The 23,290-nt window shown below is 41.3% G+C and overlaps 1 protein-coding gene across 2 annotated transcripts; it reads right to left on the bottom strand.

The window, feature by feature from the left end:
- Window positions 1–912: 912 nt before the first annotated feature.
- CHAF1A (chromatin assembly factor 1 subunit A) lies at window positions 913–23,102 on the bottom strand. Of its 2 annotated transcripts, none has more exons than XM_077841881.1 (15): window positions 22,983–23,102; window positions 22,183–22,233; window positions 21,124–21,941; window positions 17,510–17,566; window positions 14,971–15,212; window positions 14,325–14,385; window positions 13,186–13,254; window positions 12,459–12,685; window positions 11,486–11,654; window positions 11,182–11,262; window positions 10,870–10,962; window positions 8,734–8,992; window positions 7,534–8,015; window positions 4,031–4,121; window positions 913–1,916 (listed from the first exon to the last, which is right to left on the bottom strand). In XM_077841881.1, the coding sequence occupies exons 1-15, from the start codon at window positions 22,987–22,989 to the stop codon at window positions 1,813–1,815; spliced, it is 2,811 nt and encodes a 936-aa protein (XP_077698007.1). In that variant the 5' UTR covers window positions 22,990–23,102; the 3' UTR covers window positions 913–1,812. The 2 variants fall into 2 exon arrangements, with proteins under 2 accessions (XP_077698007.1, XP_077698006.1); XM_077841880.1 differs by lacking the exon at window positions 913–1,916 and adding an exon at window positions 1,923–3,200.
- Window positions 23,103–23,290: the final 188 nt, after the last annotated feature.

The raw sequence follows: 23,290 nt of genomic DNA, 5'->3' as shown, positions 1-23,290 counted from the left end.
AGTTAAGTTTTTGAACTGTAACTAGAAGCCAACACAGATCTAGCTGATGGCAACAGGCTCTCTCCACTCCCCTTCTCTAGGAAGCAGGCAGTGTACATGGAAGTCCAGTCAGAAAAGAGCTACAAGATTATCTGAATGCTGGACCATGCTTTCCAGTAAGAGTTGGTTCCTTGAGAGAGGCAATTTGATCAGTCTATAAATACATACATAGGGCAAAGAACACATGCTAGAAGGGCTAATCTAGCAGACAAATTCAAACTGAACATAATACACATTTAACATTCTCCATTATTCAAGTGTGTTTTGGTTTTTTTTTAAACACAGATCTGCTGTAGTTCAACTTCAAGTTACAGGGAATCAATGCAGGAGTTACTGGAAGAAATTCTAGTGTCTTTTTTGGAGGAGCTTAGACTAGGAAGATCTAATGGTTCCTTTTAGCCATTTAAAAAAAACCCCAATCTATGAAACCTGTCTAGTCAATGACAAGTACATACAGTCTGGCAGAAAGAGCAAAAAAACTGTGTGCAGAGTCAGATTATTCCTCAGATGCTTTGGAGATTGTAGGTTCATGGGTAAATTTATACTGACAGTCAACATATTACAGCACTGTCTTTCAAATTGCAATCAGATCATGAGATGCCTAGAGCCTGAAAGTTTAGATAAATTTAGATTAGCTATGTGCTAGTAGAGTCCCTTAGCTCAACCATTAGATCTGCTCTCAGCTTCCACTAAAGTTGTATATGCAAAAAATCCATACATCACTGATTATGTCTAGGCTTGGAAGGATTCGATCATCAGTAAACAATCTGTCACACACACAAACCAAAGGGATTTCTATTGATAATTTATAGATAAAAGAAAAATGCTGTTTGAGAACTTTAGAGTTTGATTTAAGGGTATTTACTTTGTATATTTTGACATGTTGACAATGTGTTTTAACCATTAAAGCTTTGTTTTGAATCTCAATGTCATTAAATATTTCCCACAATGGTGAACACTTACATTGATAAATATTGAAAAATGCTTAAAACCCACAATTTTGCACATCTGAAGACAAACTAATAAAGCTTAAAAATAAACATCCATCAAAATAATCAAATTCTGCCAAGCCTATTTATACAGATAATCAGGGTTTTAAGAACAAAAAAAAATCTGTATGTCAGACACTTGAATCTCTTCACCCAGATTCAGTTGGTTTTGGCCTATACCAGTGTTTCTCAATCTTTTTGATACCAGGGGCCAGCTTGCTGCCTTCAACTGTCAGGGAGAGCTCAGGGACGAGTGCCAGCCCACAGACCAGTCGTTGAGAAACACTGGCCTATACCACCTCACATATGTTCTCTCCCTCCCCGCACAGAGCACTCATCCCTGGAAGTGTTCCTATAGGAAGGGGGACCAGAAAAAGGACAAAACGTACAATTATATTTGAATTTGCTACCATGTCACCATTTATGCCCCAAAAGCCACGCTATACAGAATTATGATCAGAAGACTTGCCCATGGGCATTGCAGTCAGCTAACATTCAAGATCACACAGCTAACTTTGCTTAGAGAACACAAGTTAGATACTTTCATACAAAATATCAATTTCAATAATGCTTTATTAAAGACAGATTAATATGCAATATTTTTAGCTAAAAATATTAAAACTAAAATTTTCAAGGTTTCATCTGTTCTGCTTTAGACCAAAGTGCTGTCTTCTCTTTACAAGAAATATCGAATACTTTCAAGTATCTTGTACAAAGATACACAAGTTTTAAAAAAATCCTAAAAATTCTACATACATACAGAGGGGTTAGTAGGTATTAAGTATCAAACTCTGTTAGATGGGCCAACTGCAATAGCCTTCTGAATGGGGACAATCTCCATTGCACCATCTGATTCTGAAGTAGTTTCACTAATTGCAGATGTAGAATCTGTGAAGTAGAAAAATGTTTTACACTGTCACAACTAATACAGTGCAACTCAGCAGCTGCAATATATCCTCATTAAAAAGTGTAGTTCGTGTTAGAGGCTCTGGCTGAGTCTTCGGGGTTGTCTACTCAAAATATGCATTACTGGTACAAGCCCCTGTGTAGACACTTTTTTCAGTGGCTGATTTTAGCTTAGACAGTTAAAGGACAAACTAAGCCAAAATAAATTGTTTACACCTAAAATGGTCATCCACAGCCTTGTGCACTGATTTAATTACTTTTTTTTTTAAAAATCCCTTCATCAAACCAGTTCAAGTTTGTGTCTGGATAAGTCCTTAGAGGAAAACCTGAACAGAAAGAGCCCTATTTCTCAGCACAAGAGGTTAGAGCCTTTAAGTTGCTCTGCTTTTTTGGGACTTCAAAAGAATCTTGCTGTGCATTTCAAATAATGCATACAATTTTATCTTAAAGATATCCAATGTTTAAAAATATTGCCTATTAAGCAACAGAAAAAAGAGGAGGATGGTACCATGACATTTCCAGCTGGTGCAGAGAACAGAGATGGCTCAAAGGGGTGGGACATTTTATACCCTCCCTGTCTATGGAATGTAGGATCAAGGAACATTGTTCACCCCATATCTGTGCCAGGTAACTTCTACAGTGCGGCTCTGCAGAGACAGTCTTACAAAGATGAGCTCCACTGCAGAAGTCGTTAGGGGAACTGAAGGCTCTGACAACTGTAGTATTGTTTCGTACTAAAGTGACCAGCAGAGAAATACTTAATGAAATTAACTTCAGGGTTCAGGTAAAAGCCCATCGAGAGGAAAGAAGCAGTTCCACCCCCTCAGCTATTGTTTCAGACTGAAAATATTGCATTGACTCATACTCTTAAGGTCCTTTTCACAACAAGATCTAAAAAAAGACGCTTGTAAATGATTACTTAGATCCTGGAGCAGAATTCTGCAGCAAGGATTGGATTCCTCATCTGTTAAACAGAAGCCCTGCTTATTACCTAGACCCATTTCCATTAGGAGAAATGCCACAGAGAGGGTGTATATGTGTACGTGTAATGCTTCACAAAACCAGGTAGGTAAGGGTCCTGCAGCAAAAGCATACACAACCTTAGAGAGATTCTTGTGTTAACAGTTGGCACTTCTGAACATGCAGGAAGCTAGGCATTCACAGTTCTCAGCAAGCATAGCACCTTCTGCACGTGGTGTGTTGTCAGGGTTTCATCTGTTCTGCTGAAGATTACTTCACCCAAAGGAGGGGAGAACAGTGTTTTATCTACCAGTATAAATCAGTGATAATTAGCCTGGCAGCCAAAAACAACTCTCAAGCAATTTGCATATATGCAAAGTGTGTTTCCAAACTCTTCTTGTCATATCCTCACCCAACCCTGACTCTTTTTGGTGTGCCAAGGTCACCTTTTCCTCCAGGCACGAGGAGTCGGATTATAATCTGGATGACTGACCAAGGCGCTGAGTAGGGTAGGAAAGAGGAGGTCCAGCTTAGTACTGACTGGAATGGGAGATTTGCAGTATTGTTGTAGCAATGTTGATCGCAGGATCTTAGAGACACAAGATGGGTGAGGAAATATCTTTTATTGGACCAACTTCTGTTGAGGAAAAAAAACTTTCGAGCTACACAGAACTCTTCAGACAACAGCTCTGGGGGTAGCTTCTCTTTCATCAACAGAAGTTGGTCCAATACAGGATATTACCTCACGCACCTTGTCTCTGAAATGGCAGAAGTGGTTAGAGGAGGGAGCACTAGTAAGGTCTGCTGGTCTGGGACCTATTAAGCGGTGTGGGGAAGTGTCAGAAGAGCAGGCAGCAAAACACTCAGCCAAGGTTAGGACAACTTGGCATCTGGGAGCAAACAGCAAATGTGGACTGAGGAGGGTGACCGCAGCACTAACAGATGAGGTGTCAATAATAGGTGTTATACTGAATGAACTAGCCCAGGTGGAAATAATGGTGTGAAGAACTGCAATGGTGTTAGAGGTATGTCCTGTTCACATTCTGCTGAATTTACTAGCCATTTAAGCACTGTTTCACTGTGTGGCCCCTGGGAACAGATCTGTCAAGAACCACTTGTCAGAGATCATTTCTCACCTTTCCCTGGTTGTATGTCCACAATCATACAGTCATCTTCCTCCTCCTCTTCAGTGTCTGCCTGGAACCCATCCATTTCCACAGCGTCAGCCTTTAAATAAACCAAAAAGCTGCACCAGATACCGGCAGACTTAGTTGCTACTGACTGTTTAACATGCAAAATGATCAGATCACATTCTCCAGTGGATTAGGCAGCACAGAAAGGAATTCAAGCCTTTCTATAGTGAGCATTTCTTATAGTATGTGCTTTCAGGATCTCCTGAACAAAGTTAGGCATAGCGTTCCGCAGGGATGAACTAATCTGACTTCACACACAACCTGGGCCCCTGGTCAAAAGTCAGCATCTATCTTACTATGTCAAATTTCCTGCTACACAAGTTGCTGTATCAAAAAACTGCTTGCTAAAACATAGGGGCTATTATTAATTGCCTTTTGTGTAAGGTACAAACTGTTCTCCCTGAGCTGAAACATGATCTCAAGGTTTGTTCTGAAAGGGACGTTTCACTTTTTTAAAATTAAAACGTTTTAAAAAAGTTTCTTTTGCTTTCAATAGGGAATCACATCTGGAAAATCATCATTTTTCTTACCAAAATTTCCCCTTCAGGATTTCCCCGCCCCCCCTGTGTTTAAAAAGGAACTAATTTTTCCTTTTTTATGGAACAGTAATGGGAACAGTGGTGACTGCTGCTTTTGAGCCAAAGGGAGTACAAGAGTGGAATTAAAGGAATTGAAGGACATTTTGCTTACTCCACAGTGAATTGCTTCTATTATTTTTCCTAAAATTAGAGAGAGAAAAACCTAGATTCCCAGCTAGGTTCTCCCACACCATTCAGATTAAAATATGCCTTATCTTAAAACTAACTGTTTTAAGGTGTCTGATAATATCCTTCATGTTTTAATTTAAAGCTATGCATTAATCAAGATGCAGTTTGTTCACATGTGCACTGGTTCTCAACAAAAAGAAAAGGAGTACTTGTGGCACCTTAGAGACTAACCAATTTATTTGAGCATGAGCTTTCGTGAGCTACAGCTCACTTGTAGCTCACTAAAGCTCATGCTCAAATAAATTGGTTAGTCTCTAAGGTGCCACAAGTACTCCTTTTCTTTTTGCGAATACAGACTAACACGGCTGTTACTCTGAAACTGGTTCTCAACAGTTATAGTAGTGACTTGCTTTTGCTCTTCAACTTAAGAGCACCAGAATTTAGAAGACAGAACCAGAAAGCATGATGGAGTATCAGGATAGCAGAAGGATGACTAGGTAACAAGAGGGAAAAGAAAACAGCTTATTGAAAGGTATTTTCACTGAGACCTGGCTGCATGGACCCAAACAATCCAATTTTGATTTTTCCAACAAGCATCCACCCTATCTGAGGGGAGGAACAAGACAACAGATAGCAACAGTGACAAGTTGACTGGAAGGCACTAATGCAAATAATCTTTCTGAAAGCTTTCTGCACATTGTTCCAAACTGCACTGTGTCCCCAGCATTGAGTTCTACTTTAAGAAGTTGCATTTAGCAGCATCCAGAGCAGAGCTTGAGTGTCTGTATAATAATGCTGTTTACCAGTACACTCAGTCTCCCTCTTCTTCCCTTCCTCTTGCAGGAGAATCATGGCCCATAGTTAACTGCTTGAGTGAACATCAAGCAGAGGTTTTAGGCTCTGCCTTACTCAGTGTGTAGGCCAATCAATAGCCAGGAACTCTCGGGGCAGGAACAGCTTCAGTGCAAGCCTCCAAAATGATGTTACTCAGAGCAGCTTCACATGCAGGAGGAAGAGAAAAAGGCCCAACATGCTAAGAGTAAGATGAAGTAGTAGAGGAAAGAGCTTCAGTCACAGCTGGGACAAGAAATGCATACAGTCTGCTGAGCAAAGTTCTGCCTCTGTTCCACACTGCATTAGTAGGCAAGCCCCTCACTGCATTGAATTGGAAAACAACCTTTAGCTCCCTCTTTATTGCCCCAGACTCAGAGCAGACACTCTGGCAGCTGGGAAAATAATTAAAATACAAACAAGTTAAAGCCCTGGTTGTGGCTTTAATGAACACAATCTTTCCTAACTTTTAACTGGACTTACAAATAGACCTCTCGAAATAATTTTAATAAAAGTATGCAGTGTTGGTGTAGTTCTGTTGGTCCCAGGATATGAGAGGGACAAAGATGGGTAATATCTTTTGTTAGACCAACTTCTGTTGGAGAGAGACAAGCTTTCAAGCTTACACAGAGCTCTTCTTCAGGTCTGGGAAACTTACTCAAAGTGTCACAGCTAAATACAAGATGGAACAGATTGTTTAGCCTAAGTAGTTAACACATTTCAAGGGACCATTCAAAGTGAAGTGGCCCACTAATATCCCTCCAGTCATAGGGAGGAAAGGAAAGGGGGTTCTTAGTGGGTTATAGATTATAATAAGCAGCCATAAATTCAGTGTCTTTTCAGTCCATGATTTTTAGTATTTAGTACAATTATTAATTTAAGCTTCGAGGCTTGTCTGTTGAAAGTGTGCGGGTTTCCTTTGAAGACTGAGAGGTCAGATATAGTGATCACTTTGTGAAAAGTGTTCACCCACAAGTTATATGATATTTGTCTTTTATCATTTGCCTATGAGAGTTTATTTGAGAGCATAGTGATGGTCTAGTTTCACCCACATAGTTGCTATTGCGGCATTTACTACACTAGATGAGGTACGCCTCGTGTTATGATAGGCACATTTAGGATCATGGATCTTGAAAGTGAAATTTAAGAGCAATGTAACATCTGAAATTCTTATTAAAATCTGCAATTACACAGAAGCAGGGAAGAGAACAGAAGGAAACATGTAGCCTAAAACTAGAGCACATTATAAACACTCAGTTTTGCCTCGTGTCATGTTGTACTCTAGGACTGCCTAAGAGTACTAGGTTGTCTTGACAGTTACCCTGGTGGGTATATTTTGCCAATCTACTGTGCTATGAGGCCTTACAAGCAACAGTTAAGGATTTAGTCCACAGGTACTTACAGCTTATGTTCAATACATACAAGCAACCGAGAGCAAGAGGTGAGAGTAGTGAGTCAAGGCTAGGCTGCAAGGAAGATATCTGACAGCGATAGAATGCATTGTTTCACATGCATACAGGATGAGCACTGCAGTATGAACAGGGTTAGCTAGGTGTTCAGAAAGCATTTGTGATTTGGAGGTGATCATTACCCACATAGGGGAAAGTGGAGGGACAGAAAGAAAAGTTGCCAATATTTTAAATCAGACTTCCTATTCAACTTGAAAACTAGAACTCGAAAGAAGCATCTTACCTATCAAATTAATGTATCAGCTTTCCCTCTCTCGCTACCCCATATCACAAGGGATTCAATACAGTGAAATTCAGGACACTATTCCCTCTGCAAAACCAACATTTTGCCATCTATAGAGAGATCCATGCTTGCCTAGTTAGATCACCACTATTCTATGTTAAAGATTCTCAGCCCCTTCTGAGTACATCAAGTTAAAATGTTCTTAAAGAAACTCACCTGTTCTGGATCCCTAGGTTTTTTCATGAACTTGGTGATAGACATGCTTCCTGTTGACTTCCTCTTTACTGAAACTGGAGTGGTTTGTATCACTCCTGGTCCACTGCTATTGTCCTCCTTGGCTGCAGAAAGGACTGGTGTGATGTAGTTCCACTGACAAGGAACAGGAAGGTGCTCTTGGTCAAAGCTTTTCAGCACCTCTGAGTGGACATACCAACACATCCTATAGTCAGGTCTCTTCTCATACACAGAGTTCTCTGAAATAATTCGCTTTAGTCTGGCTTTGGAAGGGATAGCAGAGTCCTCATTGACTGGAGTCTGCGGGCGGGAAGTGTTGGGACTTGTAGGACTACCATCACTAATATCTGGGGCTAGGGGCGTTTCACTGAACAATCCTTGGCGGCAACACTCCTGGAATTCATGGATGATCACTTTACTTCCATTGACATTCCCATGGAGCAGCGGAAGCAGTTGTCCCAAGACTGGAGAGAAAAAGACAACTGCATGTATGTTTTTGAAGGCAAGCTGTTATATGCCTACAGCTCAGGATAAGTCATTGACTCACTGATATAAACTAAGCAGTTGTTACCCCCCCCCCCCAAAAAAAAAAAAAAAAACCCACACAGGAGTTGTGGTCACTCAAAGTACATGGGGAGAGCACTTTCCAAAATTCTGTTAAGCAATGCAAGCAGTGCAACAGCCCAGTATGGTTCTATACCCACCATTTTACAGAGAGGGAAAATATTGTTAAACTCAAATAAATCAGTATCAATTGGGAACAGAACCCAAGGGTCCAACCCCATCTCCTGCTCTAGCCCTCCCTCTGTTTTCATAGTATTAGCATCCTGTTAACTAGTTCTGCCGCTTTAGCATTTATCATTAATAGAGACAATGAATAGTATATAGGGCTATAATTGAACACAAAATTGTCTTATTTCTAATCTTTTTCCACAGCAAAAGGCTCCAGCGTTTATAGCAAGCAACAGATTTCAGATGGAACATAGAACTACCCAGCATGGAAAAATTTCCACGAAATTCACCTGCAAATATTTTTGACTTCACACTAGTCATTTAACACTATTCATTATTTTGAACATTAAACAAACTTAGATTGGATACATGAGGAGTTTCCTCACAGGCGGCATCCGATTTAGTGCTACACAGGAGAAAGCACAAAGGTTTGGCCCTTCCCAGTCTTACTTTGCTGGTCTTTTGTCCTTTTTTTGCTAGTTTTCTGCATCTGCTCTTCCTCGGCAACAGATGAATCCAGAATACAAACTGCAAACTGCTGAAGCACCTTTAGGTCTGCATCTGCACTGCTGTTGCTTTCTTCTGTTTCCCAGATGGAGCCAATCTTCACAGCCTGAAGAACATGGAACCTCTTCCCCTTGGCTATCAGTTCATCCCACTCCTTTGCTTTCAGCTTCTGACGAACTTTTTGATTCTCTGGATCATGCTCCTGAAAGTCAAGAAAAGCTTCTGACTCACTAATTCCAGAAAAATTTAAATTCTCTCACTTCTGCTTCATAGTGTGTTCAGAGTTAAGAGAAATCAAAAGTATGAGGTACAATGTTTGAAGGAAATACTTCGGGAAGAAAGCTATCAAATTAATGGACCCATACAGGGCTGAGAAATAGTACAATCACAGCTTTACAGTAAAAGTGTGCCAGAAAACCCCCTATTCTCAATCTCTAATGAACTGATGGTGATTTACTAAATATCTAGCGGTCATAGAGCTTGTCATCCATGAATCTCATAGGCAGGAAATAGCCCCATTTACAGATGGAGAACGGAGGCATAGGGAGGTGATGTAAATCAAAGTTACGCAGTAGGCCAGTGGCAGAGCTGAGACTAGAGCACTGGTTTCCTGAGTCCCATATCCATTAAGAAATACTGTCTCAACAAAGTTTTCAAAATTGCAACTCTTCTAAAAGAGTGTGTGTGTGTGTGTTATATATATATATATATATATATATATATATATATATATATATATATATATGTTTCAGAGTAACAGCCATGTTAGTCTGTATCCGCAGAAAGAACAGGAGGACTTGTGGCACCTTAGAGACTAACCAATTTATTTGAGCATAAGCTTTCGTGAGCTACAGCACACGAGCTATATACACACACACAGCACGCTATTTCAAATACTAGATGGGAAGCCTTGTCATCCTTACTCTCAAGAATGGGATTTCAGCCCATTCCTGATGAATATCGCTTTATAAGCTGTTTAGAAGTGAAGCTTCCAAGTGTAGGGTCACCCTGTTGTAGATGTTTTCCCAGGATGTTACACTCATTTTCCCTGAGACCAGCAAGCTAAAGCACTAAAGTGGCCATTATCAGCTGTTATTTCCTCTTTTGGCTGGAATATTCCTAGATGTGGGTTTTCACTCTGAGAAGAGGACATCCTCACATTCTGTTTTAAGTTGCCCATACATCAAAGTTTGTCATCCTTTGGGTCTGGTGGAATTTCTAACACACCCTCTTCATCCTGGACATAAGTTTAGGGCTTGTCTACGCTGGCAATTTAAAGTGCTGCAAGTTTCTCGCTCAAGAGGTGTGAAAAAACACCCCCGAGTGCAGCAAGTTGCAGCGCTGTAAAGCGCCAGTGTAGACAGTGCCCTCCCAGCGCTGGGAGCCGCGTCTCTTGTGGAGGTGGGTTTTTTTGAGCACTGGGAGAGGTTTCCCCCAGCGCTCTGCCGCGACCACACAAGCCACGTTGAAGCGCTGCCACTAGCCCTTACAATCAGTGTGGTCTTTCACTACAGTGTTACCTGTATTTCAAATGCTCCTCTAATTCCCACTCACTATACAAATGTGCTATTCTAGAGGTTCGGGAGAAATCATCGTTATATGCTATCCATAGCTCCTTCTCCTAGCTCAATCTTCCTCTACTTCGCTCACCATAGAAGAGCTTCCTCGGATTTTCATATGACCACACAACATATTAAACTCTGATACAACCTGCTGTTACAAACAGGGATGTAAGTGAATAAAACTGCCTCTGTCAAATGTTGTTCTCCCCTGTTTGGATCAAAATGCTGCAGTATACACCTGTCTGGAAGTGCAAACCCATTGATACGCTGACCGTACAGTGTGCTGAAGGATACATTTCATTTATTTGTTAAACAGATAAGCAGACCTGTCCTATTCTGAGCAGGCTGCATCTCCTCTACCAACTAGCAAAGAATGTAGTTTGCACCAATGAATTGTGCCCAAGTTTTTAGAAGTTTGAGCCAACACAGCACCGCCTTCCTGAAAGGTATGCAACTTATTTCACAGTACATTTGGGAAACGAGGAAATTAAGACCCACAGTCACTCAATTCACTTACTTCTGTCACTCCTTCATCCTCAGATAGGTACCCATGGGGTACAAAAAAGCCATCATCATCATCTTCATCTTCTCCTCCCTCCTCCTCATCATCCTGAAGATAAAGTTAACTTTACTAGAAACTGCACTTTATAAGTCACCTAGCAAGAGTTTCAAAAAGCAGCAAGAATCCAGACATGAACAGTCTCAGAAAAGAATGTCATCTGTCTGGTTTGAGACTAACTACAACAAAGCCCTCAGTCCACTATGACAGCTATATTTCTTTTGAATCATCTCCATAACTTTAAGGCTAGCTAGCACAGGAAATCCTCACCCCTTCACTATGAGAGAGAGACTCTCCTGGTTCTTCTTCTTCCCATTCTTCATCACTATCTATCTCATAGTCGAGCAGTTTCTGTAACGAGAAATGTCCATGTCACCACTCAGTCAATGAGTCCAGAGAGCAATGCAAGAGTTCACGCAACAATTCAAACAGCAGCAAGAGGGAATAAATGACCACTGGTCTGTGAAATGCAAGAGAAGAACGCATGGATATTTGGACACAAAGTCTGCTTCAGAATTGAGAGAAAGCAATCAGTAAGGCATGGGTAATACCATACTGATTGTGAAATGCTTACATTGTCCTTTGACCAGGGATTCCTGGGATGAATAACAGTAGTTTTCTTATTCCATGTGCCCCAGTATGCAGGTCGATGATTCTCAGAAAACTGTAGCAGTTTCATCCTGCCAAATTTCTTCCTTTCAGGAACATTGTCCATTTTGCAGCTATCCACTATCACCACATCACTGTTGAAACAAACACAGCCCTCAGTGGTTTCATACTCCACTGCTGCTCAGATAGAACCTACAGACATCACTTAAAGGCCTGAGAGACCCTCTTCAGTTCAGCAGTCTCAAACAATTCTCGAGTATTTGAATTAACTACACATCACCACCATCTTCTTGCAAGGACAAAGCTTCTATCCAGGCCAGGGTCCCTCCCTAAATAACTACACCAACCCGTGTGTAATAGCAGCTCTGTTTTAACTGTGACAGTGTCTTTTTTTTTTTTTTTAAAGCCATGTTATTTAGACTACGTCTACACTGTGAACCTTACAACAGGGCGGCTCTGCCACTGCAGCCGCGCCACTGTAAGGTTTGTGGTGTAGCCATTCTTTATCGCCGGGAGAGAGCTCTCCTGGTGACAAAATAAAACCACCTCCAACAAGGGGCAGTAGCTTAGCTCTCCACACCAGCGCTTTTCGCCATTAAAACTTTTGTCGTTCACGGGTGTGGTTTTTTCATACCCCCGAGCGACAAAAGTTTTGATGAAAGTACCCGTGTAGACAAAGCCCTAGATGAAGCAAACAGAGAGCTCCCTTTCTGCATTGGACACTGTTAATGTGCAAGAATGCCTGTGGAGAATGATTTGTGAGCTTGTGTATGGAATCAAGGAAATCTGCATCACAATACATTGCTTCCTGTGGTGAAGAATCTCATACAAGGAAAACCCCACTTTTTTGTGATCACTGCTGTTGGTGCAAACCATTTTCCAACACTGGTTTCACAGTTGGTATGTAAGTGAACAGCAACCCCAAGCCCCAGACTAACCTGTTGACTATGTCAGCACTGCGGTAATAGACAACGGTAGGTCCAGATTTATGTGGCTTGCGGCACTTTAGTTCTTCCAAGATAGATATGTCGTTATTCTGTGCTTGTAGGAACTGATCTAACTGATCTGAGAGGTCCTGATCAAAGGCAACACGACAGAGTGGGGCCAGGACCATGTTCTCTTTAATTTCAAAGGGAGCAAATTTCCCACAGGAGCCAGCAAGGGTCTGAAATTAAAAGTGCGTTTAGAAATGTTAAAGTCTGAATCCATCAGCATCTGAAAAACAGCAGCAGCCCATTTGAGTTAAATCTAAAGTCCTGATACTTCAAGAGATGCCAGGATCAGGGGTAGTCTATTTTTTGTCAAGGTCCAACTTTCTTGGCCAAGGATTAGTGAAGGTCGAGACTCCAGAGAAAATAATTAAAAATAAATAATGATAATTAATAAATAAAAACATTTTGGGGTCTATTCAAAAGTGTCTGGTGATCAGTATTTGGCCCACGGTCCACCTAGTGACTACCCCTGGATTACGTACTTCCTATTTGTGAAGTCAGCAAATCCCCTTGAGGGGAATTAAAGTCTTGTAATCGTTCTTGGAAAAGCTATTGAAAAAGGTGTGGATTCTTGAAAAAGGTGTGGATGCATGTCATTAACAGAACGAGTATGTTGGTTCAGAAGATAGTCAATGAAGCAGAGAAATAAAGAAAATGATTCGCAATAACCCACCTTGGGGGCTTGTGGAGTCTTTGGTTTCTGAAAGAACCTGGTGATTTCTGCCTTCTGTGCATTAATGCGCTGGAATCAGAGAGTTGAAATACATGTTAACTTGTTAAATGAATGTTAATATGGCCCAGTCTTTAACAGGGGTTACACTCGTTAGCTCACTAAAGTCCAAGATGAGGTATGGAGTGAGGGATTTGGTCTTTTTGTTCAGATCCTGTGATACAATGAAACATTAACAAAAAGGCTGTTGGTTTCTGTGAAACACCTAGTACGAACCTGGACACCAATAACGAACAACAACAAATGAATGTACTACTATTGCCTTGTCCTGCGTTGGAATCCTATAACTGAACACAACAAAAGTGTGCAGGCTAAGGAGGCTAGGTGTTCGGATAAGGGGTTGCTCCAGCTCTGTTTTTTCCTGCTTTAAATTCATCACTTGAGTGACTGTCAGAATTTGAGTGGGAAGAATGATGCTTTGGTGGAGGGCTTGTACTGTTATCCTGTGCAGAGGATGGGTTATGACAGCTTTTGATGGAAGATCTGTCGAAAGCCCATCACATTATCCTTTCTGAGCAAGTACTTGAGTTGCTCCCCAATGACTTTTGGAAGGATTTCCATATTCCCACTGTTCCCCATTTCTAGCCCAGAGTCCTGAAAGGTGAGAATTTCCATACTGGTCCAGATATTCCTTCACAAACAAAACGAGAAGGCCAACAACTCCATGCTGCAGCACGATTTGTGAGCATTGTCGAAAGAGGCAAGTTCAGCAAGGATTTATGGACAGGCCAGCAGCTTGACAGATCAGAACAGAGGAAGCTTTTATGTTTTTTGGGGGAGAGGAAGACGGAGATGGACAAGTATGAACACAGGCAACAGCACTCATGGGAGGAATGGATAGAGAGGTACCAAAGCATCACTGGTGGAGTAGTGCAATAAGACTAGATTGAAGGGAGAGCAAATGGAGAGATTCAAAGAGGGGGATAGAAGGGGATATTAGAAGCTATGTTCTGGATGATCTAGCAAGGGGTAATGTGGGTGTCAGGGTGATCAAGAACACTAGCAGTCTCCAATTCCAGTACAAGAACCTAGATAGAAAGCATCAGAGGGACAGCAAGACTCCAAAATAAAGAAATTTTTACCTTTTCCTCCTCTTTTAACCGTTTCTCCTCCTCTTTCTTCCTTTTCTCTTCAAGTTTTGCCCTTTAAAATATAAAGTTAATTTAAGGAGTTACCATACAAGTCATTAAGGTGACAGTCTTTATTATTTGTATTGTGGTAAAGCCTAGGAGCTCCAGGCATGGACCAAGACCCATTGTACAAATGGAACAAAAGGACAGTCCATCCATTTGATCAAAACCAGTAGGAATGTGGAACAAAAGAGACTATTTGTGTCTTCTGCACTGGAAGTTTATATGTTCAACCATGTCTACATGACTAGTTATCCATTTTCAACTCCCTCCAACACCCAGAAGAGGGATTTGTGTTTGTAACACAAACTTTTTAAAAAAAGAGAAGTTCCCCAGCCATGACATGAAAAGGAAAAACCTCAGGTGGAGCAGGAAACCTCTTTTCAGCCATTCATAGGAGCTCAGTTTATCATCTGCATTCAAGTAGAAAATTCTTAGGACTAAGGGCAGGTCCACATAGTTAAAACTGGTACTAAAACTATTTAGAAACAGATAGTTAAATCAAGGCAACCCCTTAATTTTGATACAGTTATACTGGTTTAAAGGTGCTTATAGAAATAAGCTACGCCAATATAAGTTACAGACACAAATCACTTACTCTAAAGCTTCCTGTCTCTCCTTGCGTTTTTCCTCCTTCACTCGTAACTTCTCAGCCTTTTCCTTTTCATCTTTTTCCTTTTTCTCTCTCCTTTCCTTTTCTTTCAATTCTTTCTCTTCCTCTTTCTTCTTCTTTGCCTCTTCCTTGGCCCGCTCTTTTGCGGCTTTTGCCTCTTCTTTCAGCCTCCCTTTTTCTTCCTTTTCTGCTTGCAACTTCTGCAGCTTATCTGCACGTTCTTGATCCTAGTTGCCAAACAAACAGTTCAATAAATGTCCCTATCATGCATATTATGCAGCTGTGTATCAAAAGAATAGATTAGCACAACTGTTTGTGCTGTTGGGCTACTGGTGTAAGTTCTTGCACTGAGTCTTTAGCCTGTGGCCTGGTTTTGTTTCAGGTCACCAGAGAGGAGGAAGAGACAGAGGATTTACAAACTGTCATTAGTTGCCTGGCCAAGCTAAGCCATTCTGTGAAGCTGGTCCTCAAACACCTGTTGATGAATGGGTTTGGCTCCCTCTCTCCTCCTCAATGGGCCTTTCAGTTGTACAGTATTTTAATCATGTTCTGCATACTGAAGGAAGTGTGTGTTCTATTTTGCTGTATGTTTTAATAATTAAGTCTGAGAATACATATTTGTTTATGGAAATTTTAAGTATACAGAAGGAAGACTCTTCTAAATTTGATTATGGTAGTTTTTAAAAGATATTTGGGGAAATACATACCCTATTATGTACTGCATTTTCATGCTCTTATTTTCATTTATGGCTACCTACCATTAGAGATTCCTAATGTGAAAACCCAATTAGAAATCACTTTCATATCCAGATGGAGTTTCTGAAGGAGACCCACTTTACTTCCTAAAAACATGATGAACACCACCATTTGCATTATGCAGCTGTTTTATTTCCTATAGAACTCTAAAAGCAAGGAGACATTTTTACTGGTGCATCAGGTTCATTTCACGTAATTTGACACCTTGGGTTGCTATGATGATTTAAGTAGTATTATGGGAGGAGTAGGGAAGGCAAACACAAGTGATGTTAGAACTTATATTATAATATCTTGAGGCAATCCTGAGCTATTTTTCTCAGTTGCAGCATGTACTGAAATATTCTGAGGTTGTGTTGTGTTATGTTTCGTACAGCAATAGATCCCAAGATAGCCCCCGTCTTGATGGCACTACATGCACATGCTATACCTGGGAGCTAAGGAAATCTGTAGTCAGACATCCAAATACCCCATACTGTCAGTTTCTAGCTTCTGTCTACTGAGTTCACATTTCAAGCCTCCAGCAGGTGCCTATATTTACCAAGCAAAGCTTGTGCTGCACAGATATCTGCAACAGAAGTCTGAAAATGTGCTACAAACTTATGTCTATAGTAGCAATCCTGTAAAGAATGCGTTAGTAAGAACTTCAGAGCATTGAGTCTTTTTAGCAGTCAATGAAGATTTATTGGCCGACGTGGCTTTGTAAGTTGTCGAGAGAACGGCAAACCTTTATATATAAGCAAACAGCAGGAGCAGTGCACTAAAGAGGCTTCCACTCAGCCCACTCAAATGTCTGAAAGTAGGAGTATGTATATATGGAATGGGAGAGTACAACAGATTGCTTTTTATATGCAACATACTTTGTGCCGACAAAGATTTTTAAGTCTGTCCCAAACTCCATCCAAACTACAATGTTAATGTAGCTTATATGAAACATTCAGGCAATAATTAAATCTTGAAACCAAGTTACTGAGAGAACATGGTAGGTGCTCTTAAGTGATGCTTGTTTTAGTAATTCTGGCAAAATGCCGGTCTAGTTCCATCATGCAACAAAGTAAATCCTTTTTGCAGATTATGCATAAAATTCTGTTTAATCAGAGGCTTTATATTAGCACTTCATTACAGGAAAGAGTTGTATGGAAGTGACATTACAGGATAGCACCATAACACTCCAAGGGAGTGGCTGACCTGTGGCTTTCTAGTGGATATAGGATGCAGCTCAAAAATGCTGCCGGAGCGGCAGCTGCCAGCTCATCCAGCAAGTCACATAGGCAAGCAGGCCACTGTCAGATTTATTTATTTATTTAATTAATTAAATGGAAACTGGACACCATATTTGTAGCTGTCGAGAAAAGAGGAAGAAAGTTGAAGAAGGTGGCCCAAGAGCAAAGGTTCTTCAGGATTTCCAACCTGTCTGGTGAAAATGCATGGCAAGAGGGTATCGATATAGTCAGTTAAAAAGTTTGAGGAAAATAAAGAATCCTTCTCAGCATTTCTGAAGTCAGTGGGAAACAACCTTTTTTTTTAAATTCATATCATAGTGCATATCACACATGAGATAAGCAAAACTACCAATGCATTAGGCAATTTCCGGACAAGCCAAGAACTTTTAACTGCATGCACAAAGATTCCACATTCCTCAGTTAGAAGAACTGGAGAGGCAGGAAGAGAGGTGTTAAAGTGGACCAAAAGGAAACGCAAAAGGCTTTGCTTACTATTCAATGCAAAAAGCACAGCAGGTAAACTTTCTAGGTCAGTGAAAATGCCTTACTCTTTGCAATCTCAGCTTCTCCTTCTCCGCAGAACTTTTGAGGAATTTCTGATACACCTGAAATTAGAAAGTTACAGATGTTTTTAGATTCATACTGCCTACATCATTCTCAGTATCTCAATTGCTAGAGCACTTTCTCCAGAAGAGCTCAACCAAAATTTGCTGTAATTTTAGACATCTAACAACATGTTTGATAGGTTAAATATTCCTACAGATTAGGAAGCAGGTTTCAACTCTTTTTATTCCTAGCCAATCTGACTGATTTACCAAGCATGTATTTATAAGAATTTATTGCAAACCGAAGCTTGTGCTACACTACATACTTTAGCATTAGTATATTCTTCTCTAATGTACCATCACCATGGTATATTTAGAAAACCATGTTTTTATTTTTTGTACATATACAAGAGCAGAAATCAATCACAAAACCACTAAAACATAACAAGGGGAGCCAAAGCTATAGCAAAGTTAGATCCTACTGACTGCCAATATTTTGCTCTAGCATGCCACTGATTTGTGCCAAGATGGTGGAGCCTCATTACCCAAATAAAAGGAGTGGCCTTAACAACCATGGGACAAGAAGTTGTCAGAGAGAAGAAAGGCCCCTCTTTTTCTTTCCATTCCACCAAACAGTACATCTATGCTTGTTTTAGAATTGTATAAATTTCTGTATGGGCAACTGTGGAATACCAAACAATTCAATTCACATGATTATTAAATGGATTAAGTTTGTCTGTAGTATTTTATGTAGTTTCATTAGCTTTGCTAAATCCCTCTATTCTCTCCTTTTCTAGGCTTCTCAATACAGATCAGGTAGTACAATGTTTTACTCATCTGAGGAGATCACTCAATACACAATTCCTATTCTGAAAGATGTATGCTTATGCAGTATAACCAAGCAACGGTCCTGCACTCAGCCTCGTATAAGAAAGGATGCAGTGCTTGCCACAAGGTCCTTTGGGTCAATAAAGCCATATAAATTTTTTTTTATTTAATGTAACTTTGTAAAGAAGCCAATACCAGGACACAAAGAACAGACGCTCTAGTATGGGCTGTTTTTCTCATTTCTGGCAAAAGAACCATTACATTCAAATACCAAGGATATGACATTTTACATTATTTTGAAGTGTGTGGAACGCAGGTTACGCCCCTCCCAAAATCCTTTATTTCGTTACACTGGCAGTTTTGTGGCAAGATTTCCAAGTGGAGCTTTTGTTTAAAAACAGTGGTTTACAACCTCATTATACCAAAAGCCAAGCACATTTACCCTTTGCTGCCATACTGCAGTACTTCATGCTTGTTACAAGTATGGTAACAGACAAGCTTATAGTACTAGATAGGAGCATACTGTCAATTCAGGGATCAAGATCATAAGTTGTAACTAGGCTTGGAAGGATTACATTTTTTTGGTAAGCGTCAATTTCACTGTACACACAAAATATTTCCATTTATAATCAAAATTTACAGGTAGCCAAAGAAAGAAATGCTGCTTGAGAACTTAACAGTTATTTTTTGTCAAGGTCTAAATTTCTTGGTCAAGGTATAGTTAAGGTCCAGGTTCTAGAGAAAATTTTTAAAAAGTAAATAAAGATTTCAGCATCTGTTCAAAAGCATCTGGTGGTCCAAATTTGGCACGCAGTCCACCTATTGACTACCTCTGAAATTTAAGGATATTTACATTGTATATTTTGACATGTAATGTTGCCAATTTGTGTTTTAATGGTTATAAAGTTTTAAGTTTTTGAACCTTAAAGTCTAGTCAGATCCTCCCATGATTTCCCACAACTGTGAAAATGTAAATGGATAAAAAACAGAAGTTCTTACACAACTGATATCCATAAAAATTATATAAAAAAAATTAATTCTGCCAAGCCTACTTGTAACTTAACTCAATAACTCCTTCTTGCTAAAAACAGCAGCCACTGATGTAACAGAAATTAGAAATGGAAGACATGTAACATCATGAAGGCCAAACCCCAGCCAGTGCATAATAGTACTCTGCAGTACACTTTAGTGTTTTTTCCAGTTCAGTTATGATATCCCCAGTAATTGAGCTTCCACTACCTCACTTGGCAAGCTATTCCACAATCTAATTCATCAGCAAGTTTCTGGTATTAGGCTATGAGCCCTTTAATTGTATTCTATTACTCCTTTGTAACCCCTAAATAATTTCTCTCCATTCTCAGTGTTTACACCTTTCAGTTGCATGTGTCCCCCCACTGCGCACTCCCTCAATCATTTGGCCAAGCTACACATTTTGCTCTCAATCTTTCTTCATAGAGCAGTACCCACACCCTAGCCCTGAACCTCTTTATTAGAAAAACAATTACAAAATTAAGTGGTAGCTAGAACTAAACAAGTACACAGACAAGACAGTCTACCCCACTTTTGCACTGAAGGAGACTGCAGTGCCCAAAGCATAGTTACAAGGTCTGCTCTGGTTCAACAATATTAAGCATCAGGTCTTTGTGCTTCATGCAAGAGAAACTCCCACTTTACATCTCAGTTGATAGATTCCAGAAAAGCCTATTCACTTCTCAACTTTGTTCAAGCCATTTGATTAATTGTTTGAGCACTACTGGTGCAGATTGCAGTTTCAAAAACCCAAGCTTCCCTCTCAGTGCACTGCCAAAAATCATGGTGTTGTAAAGGTTCTAACAATCACTAGAACAGAAGCCTTAGTTGAAACTAATTCAGTAAGTGCATACAATTAACACACCAAGCTACCATGAAGCTTAATTAGTGTAGATGTGTGTTTACTATTATATTCCACTCTCCGTGCTGTTGGTCAGTCTCCATGCTGTTGGTCAGTCAGCCATGTGCCTCAAATAGTTTTGTACTAATTCTTTAGGAAAAGTCAAGCAATGGATAACTGCACATGATCAGACGGTGTATACTTTAACAAGATGGCTGACAGCACAAGATTTGCACACCAGTTTTAAGAGATGCAGAAAAGTAGTTTGAGTTGCCCTCTTCCCACTCCCACAGAGCACAGGGATTTGTAGTTATGTTGTTCTGAAATAAGGCTTGCAGTTTGAGCATTTTCTATCCTTCAAGCAATTTTACATAAATATTACTGCCTTTTTTGTAAAAAAAAAGTATTTTGCACACTAACAGCTTTTTCCACAACCTAAAAACTCAATCTTGTATATATAGGAGGACTTGCAATTCCGACAGCTTCATAAAAGGTAAGATTTTAAAATGTCTACAAAAAGAATTATTTTTGGACACTGCTGTTTACCCACATATTATACCCAGGTGTAAAGTCACAGGGCTTCATGACTAAGTTATGAAAATATACTTGTGATAACATTAAAATATACATCTTAAGATGCACTGATTACACACATTATTTTAACTAGTCATTTTAGAAATTGCTAAGAATCCAGCTCTTTACCTCTTTACTCAACATTTGAGAATCTTGCTCACCATAAGAGTGATGAACTTTTTGCAAAAGTATATCAACTTACAATACTTTTCAGAACTCTTTCCATGACCTTTAACAACTTGAAATGGCAGAACAAAGTGATTTAAAAATCCTAGGACAGATTTTGTGGTGGGAGACCATGCTAGCTGCATGCAAATGAAAAACATTTAAAAACAAAGAAACCAACCTTCCGAACAGGTATTGAAGCAGCTAAAGGACTAGTATCACTCCTGTTCTGTGGGACAGGCTGTGCCTCAGGTGAGCTGGTAGAAGAGGGGGAGCTTAATGAGGAATTAGTAAGTATAGAGTCTCCTTCAGGAGAAGATTCCATTGTCTCACTTTCCGAGGTTATACTTTCTTCCAAAGACACAACCTGGGGAGACCTCGCAGTCATAATATCCTCCAGAACTACTATAGGCATCTTCCCCTCAAATATAACACCCTTGAGTTCACTCTCATTCTCCAGATTATTACACTGTGTATTTGATAATTTAGAACAGGATTTGGTTACATCTATTGAGTCTTCATCCTTATTTGCAGTAGCTTCAAAAGGTGGATTGGTATCCATTGAAACATCTATTTGGGCATTCTGAATGGACTGTAATGGACTCAACTGGCTTGTATCTTCTGTCATACCATTAGTTGTCTCTACAGATGAAGATGCTTCTGAATTTAATTTACTGTGGTCTAGGCCATCACTTAGTGTGTGGTTAGAGTCCTCTGTCAAGTCAAATATGAGTACCGTTTCTCTTAAGTTATTTTTCATGTTTTTCTGTAAAAAGTTATCTAACGGACCCTTTCCGTTAACAAGTTTGGGAGCGAACTGCATTTCAGAATCCAACTGGCAGTCATTCTCCATATTGTCCAAGGATGCATGTGATGTATCTAGATTGGCATCTTTATTTTGACCAAGAACATCTTGTGAGCTCTTTGCTTTCTTGACTTCCATGTCTGTGTCATATTTCTCCTTTGGTACAAGATTCAAACGCTTGAAAGGCAACCGTGCTGAAATAGTAAGATTTCATTACTTTAGTAAAATCATACAGATCAGCAGGGGAGAAATGAAACATATTAGGAAAGTTAATGGGTTCTTAAGAGTACAAGAAATCCTTTATTGGTTCATAAGTGAAGTTACTACATATACTGAACAGGATTGGTTTAATAAGTCTATGCAACATTTGATGTCTAATATTTTAGAAAGCAAGCTGGGTCAGGAACAAGTCTCTAACCCTCTCCAGAAAGTTACCTTGTACTAGTTTCCTTGTGGGGATAACTGGCTTGTCTCTGCACTCCATGGCTGTAAGTAGAAAACAGACACACATTTATGTTTAGCTCACGTTTCTGACAGACTCAGGAAATATTCGTGTTATGATGTCAGTCTATCAGCAGCGACATCGTTAGAGATAAAGCATTTGCCGCTGGCTCCAGGAATAAGATCTCCCTGTCCTAATCACAAGTGGAGGGGGGCAACCAGACCGGATCAAAAGGATGAACAGTGGAGAGCGCAGGGGTTTTGCAGGGCCAGACCCCGCTGACTGTTCAACGGGACATGCGACCCTTCTCCCCCGACCGCGGGCAAGGTGAGCAAGATGGGGCAGGTGGCCTCTGGAGCGGCACGACCGCGGCGACCGGGCGGGTCGACTACCCTTGGTCGGGGCCGCAGCCCGTCAGACGGGAACCAGCCGGGGCTGGTAGCTCGACGTGTTGACCCCCCCGCGCCTAGGCTGCCCCATGGGGGGCGCATCGTGCCCCTTGCGCCCCAGGCTCTGCGGGCGCCGTGGGCCGCGCCCCCAAGTTACAGACAGGGCGAGGGGGGCCCCAGAGCCGGGAACAGAACCTCGGGCTCGGGCCCGGGCCGCGCCCGGCCTTGCGAGGGGCGCCGGGCGCCATCCCCGGGGGCGCCGCCTCCTTCCCTCCGCCCCTCTGCGGCAGCCCCCGGGCCAAGGGGACGGAAACCCCGGCGGCCCCGCTTCCTCCACACCGGGGCGGTCCCCTCAGCCCCGGGCTCCTTCCCCCGCCACAGCCCCGCTCCCCCTCAGCCCGTACCTGCCATTCCCCGGCCGCGGAGCGCGGCCCTGGCTCCTCCCCCCGGCGGCCGCAAGGACCGGGGCGCGCCAGCTTCTCCCGCTCGTATTTGGCGGGAGCCTCGGCGGCTCCACGCTTCGCGCCGCTGATAGGCCCAGAGAGCCCCATGTGACCTCGGCCCCGCGAAGCCTCGCGAGAAGCCCCCTTCCGCCAGCCCCCCGCCGCAGCCGGCTCCCGGAGGCGGGGGTGAGGCCCCGGGCTGCCGCCCATTGGCTGAGGGAGACGGCGTGCCATTGGTGCAAACAGCTGCCATCGTGCCGTGGCCGGGT

The sequence above is a fragment of the Eretmochelys imbricata genome, chromosome 25 (genome assembly GCF_965152235.1).
Source record: "Eretmochelys imbricata isolate rEreImb1 chromosome 25, rEreImb1.hap1, whole genome shotgun sequence".
NCBI lineage: Eukaryota > Metazoa > Chordata > Testudines > Cheloniidae > Eretmochelys > Eretmochelys imbricata.
Note: the sequence above shows the minus strand (reverse complement) of the source record. Positions and strands in the feature narration are given on the sequence as shown.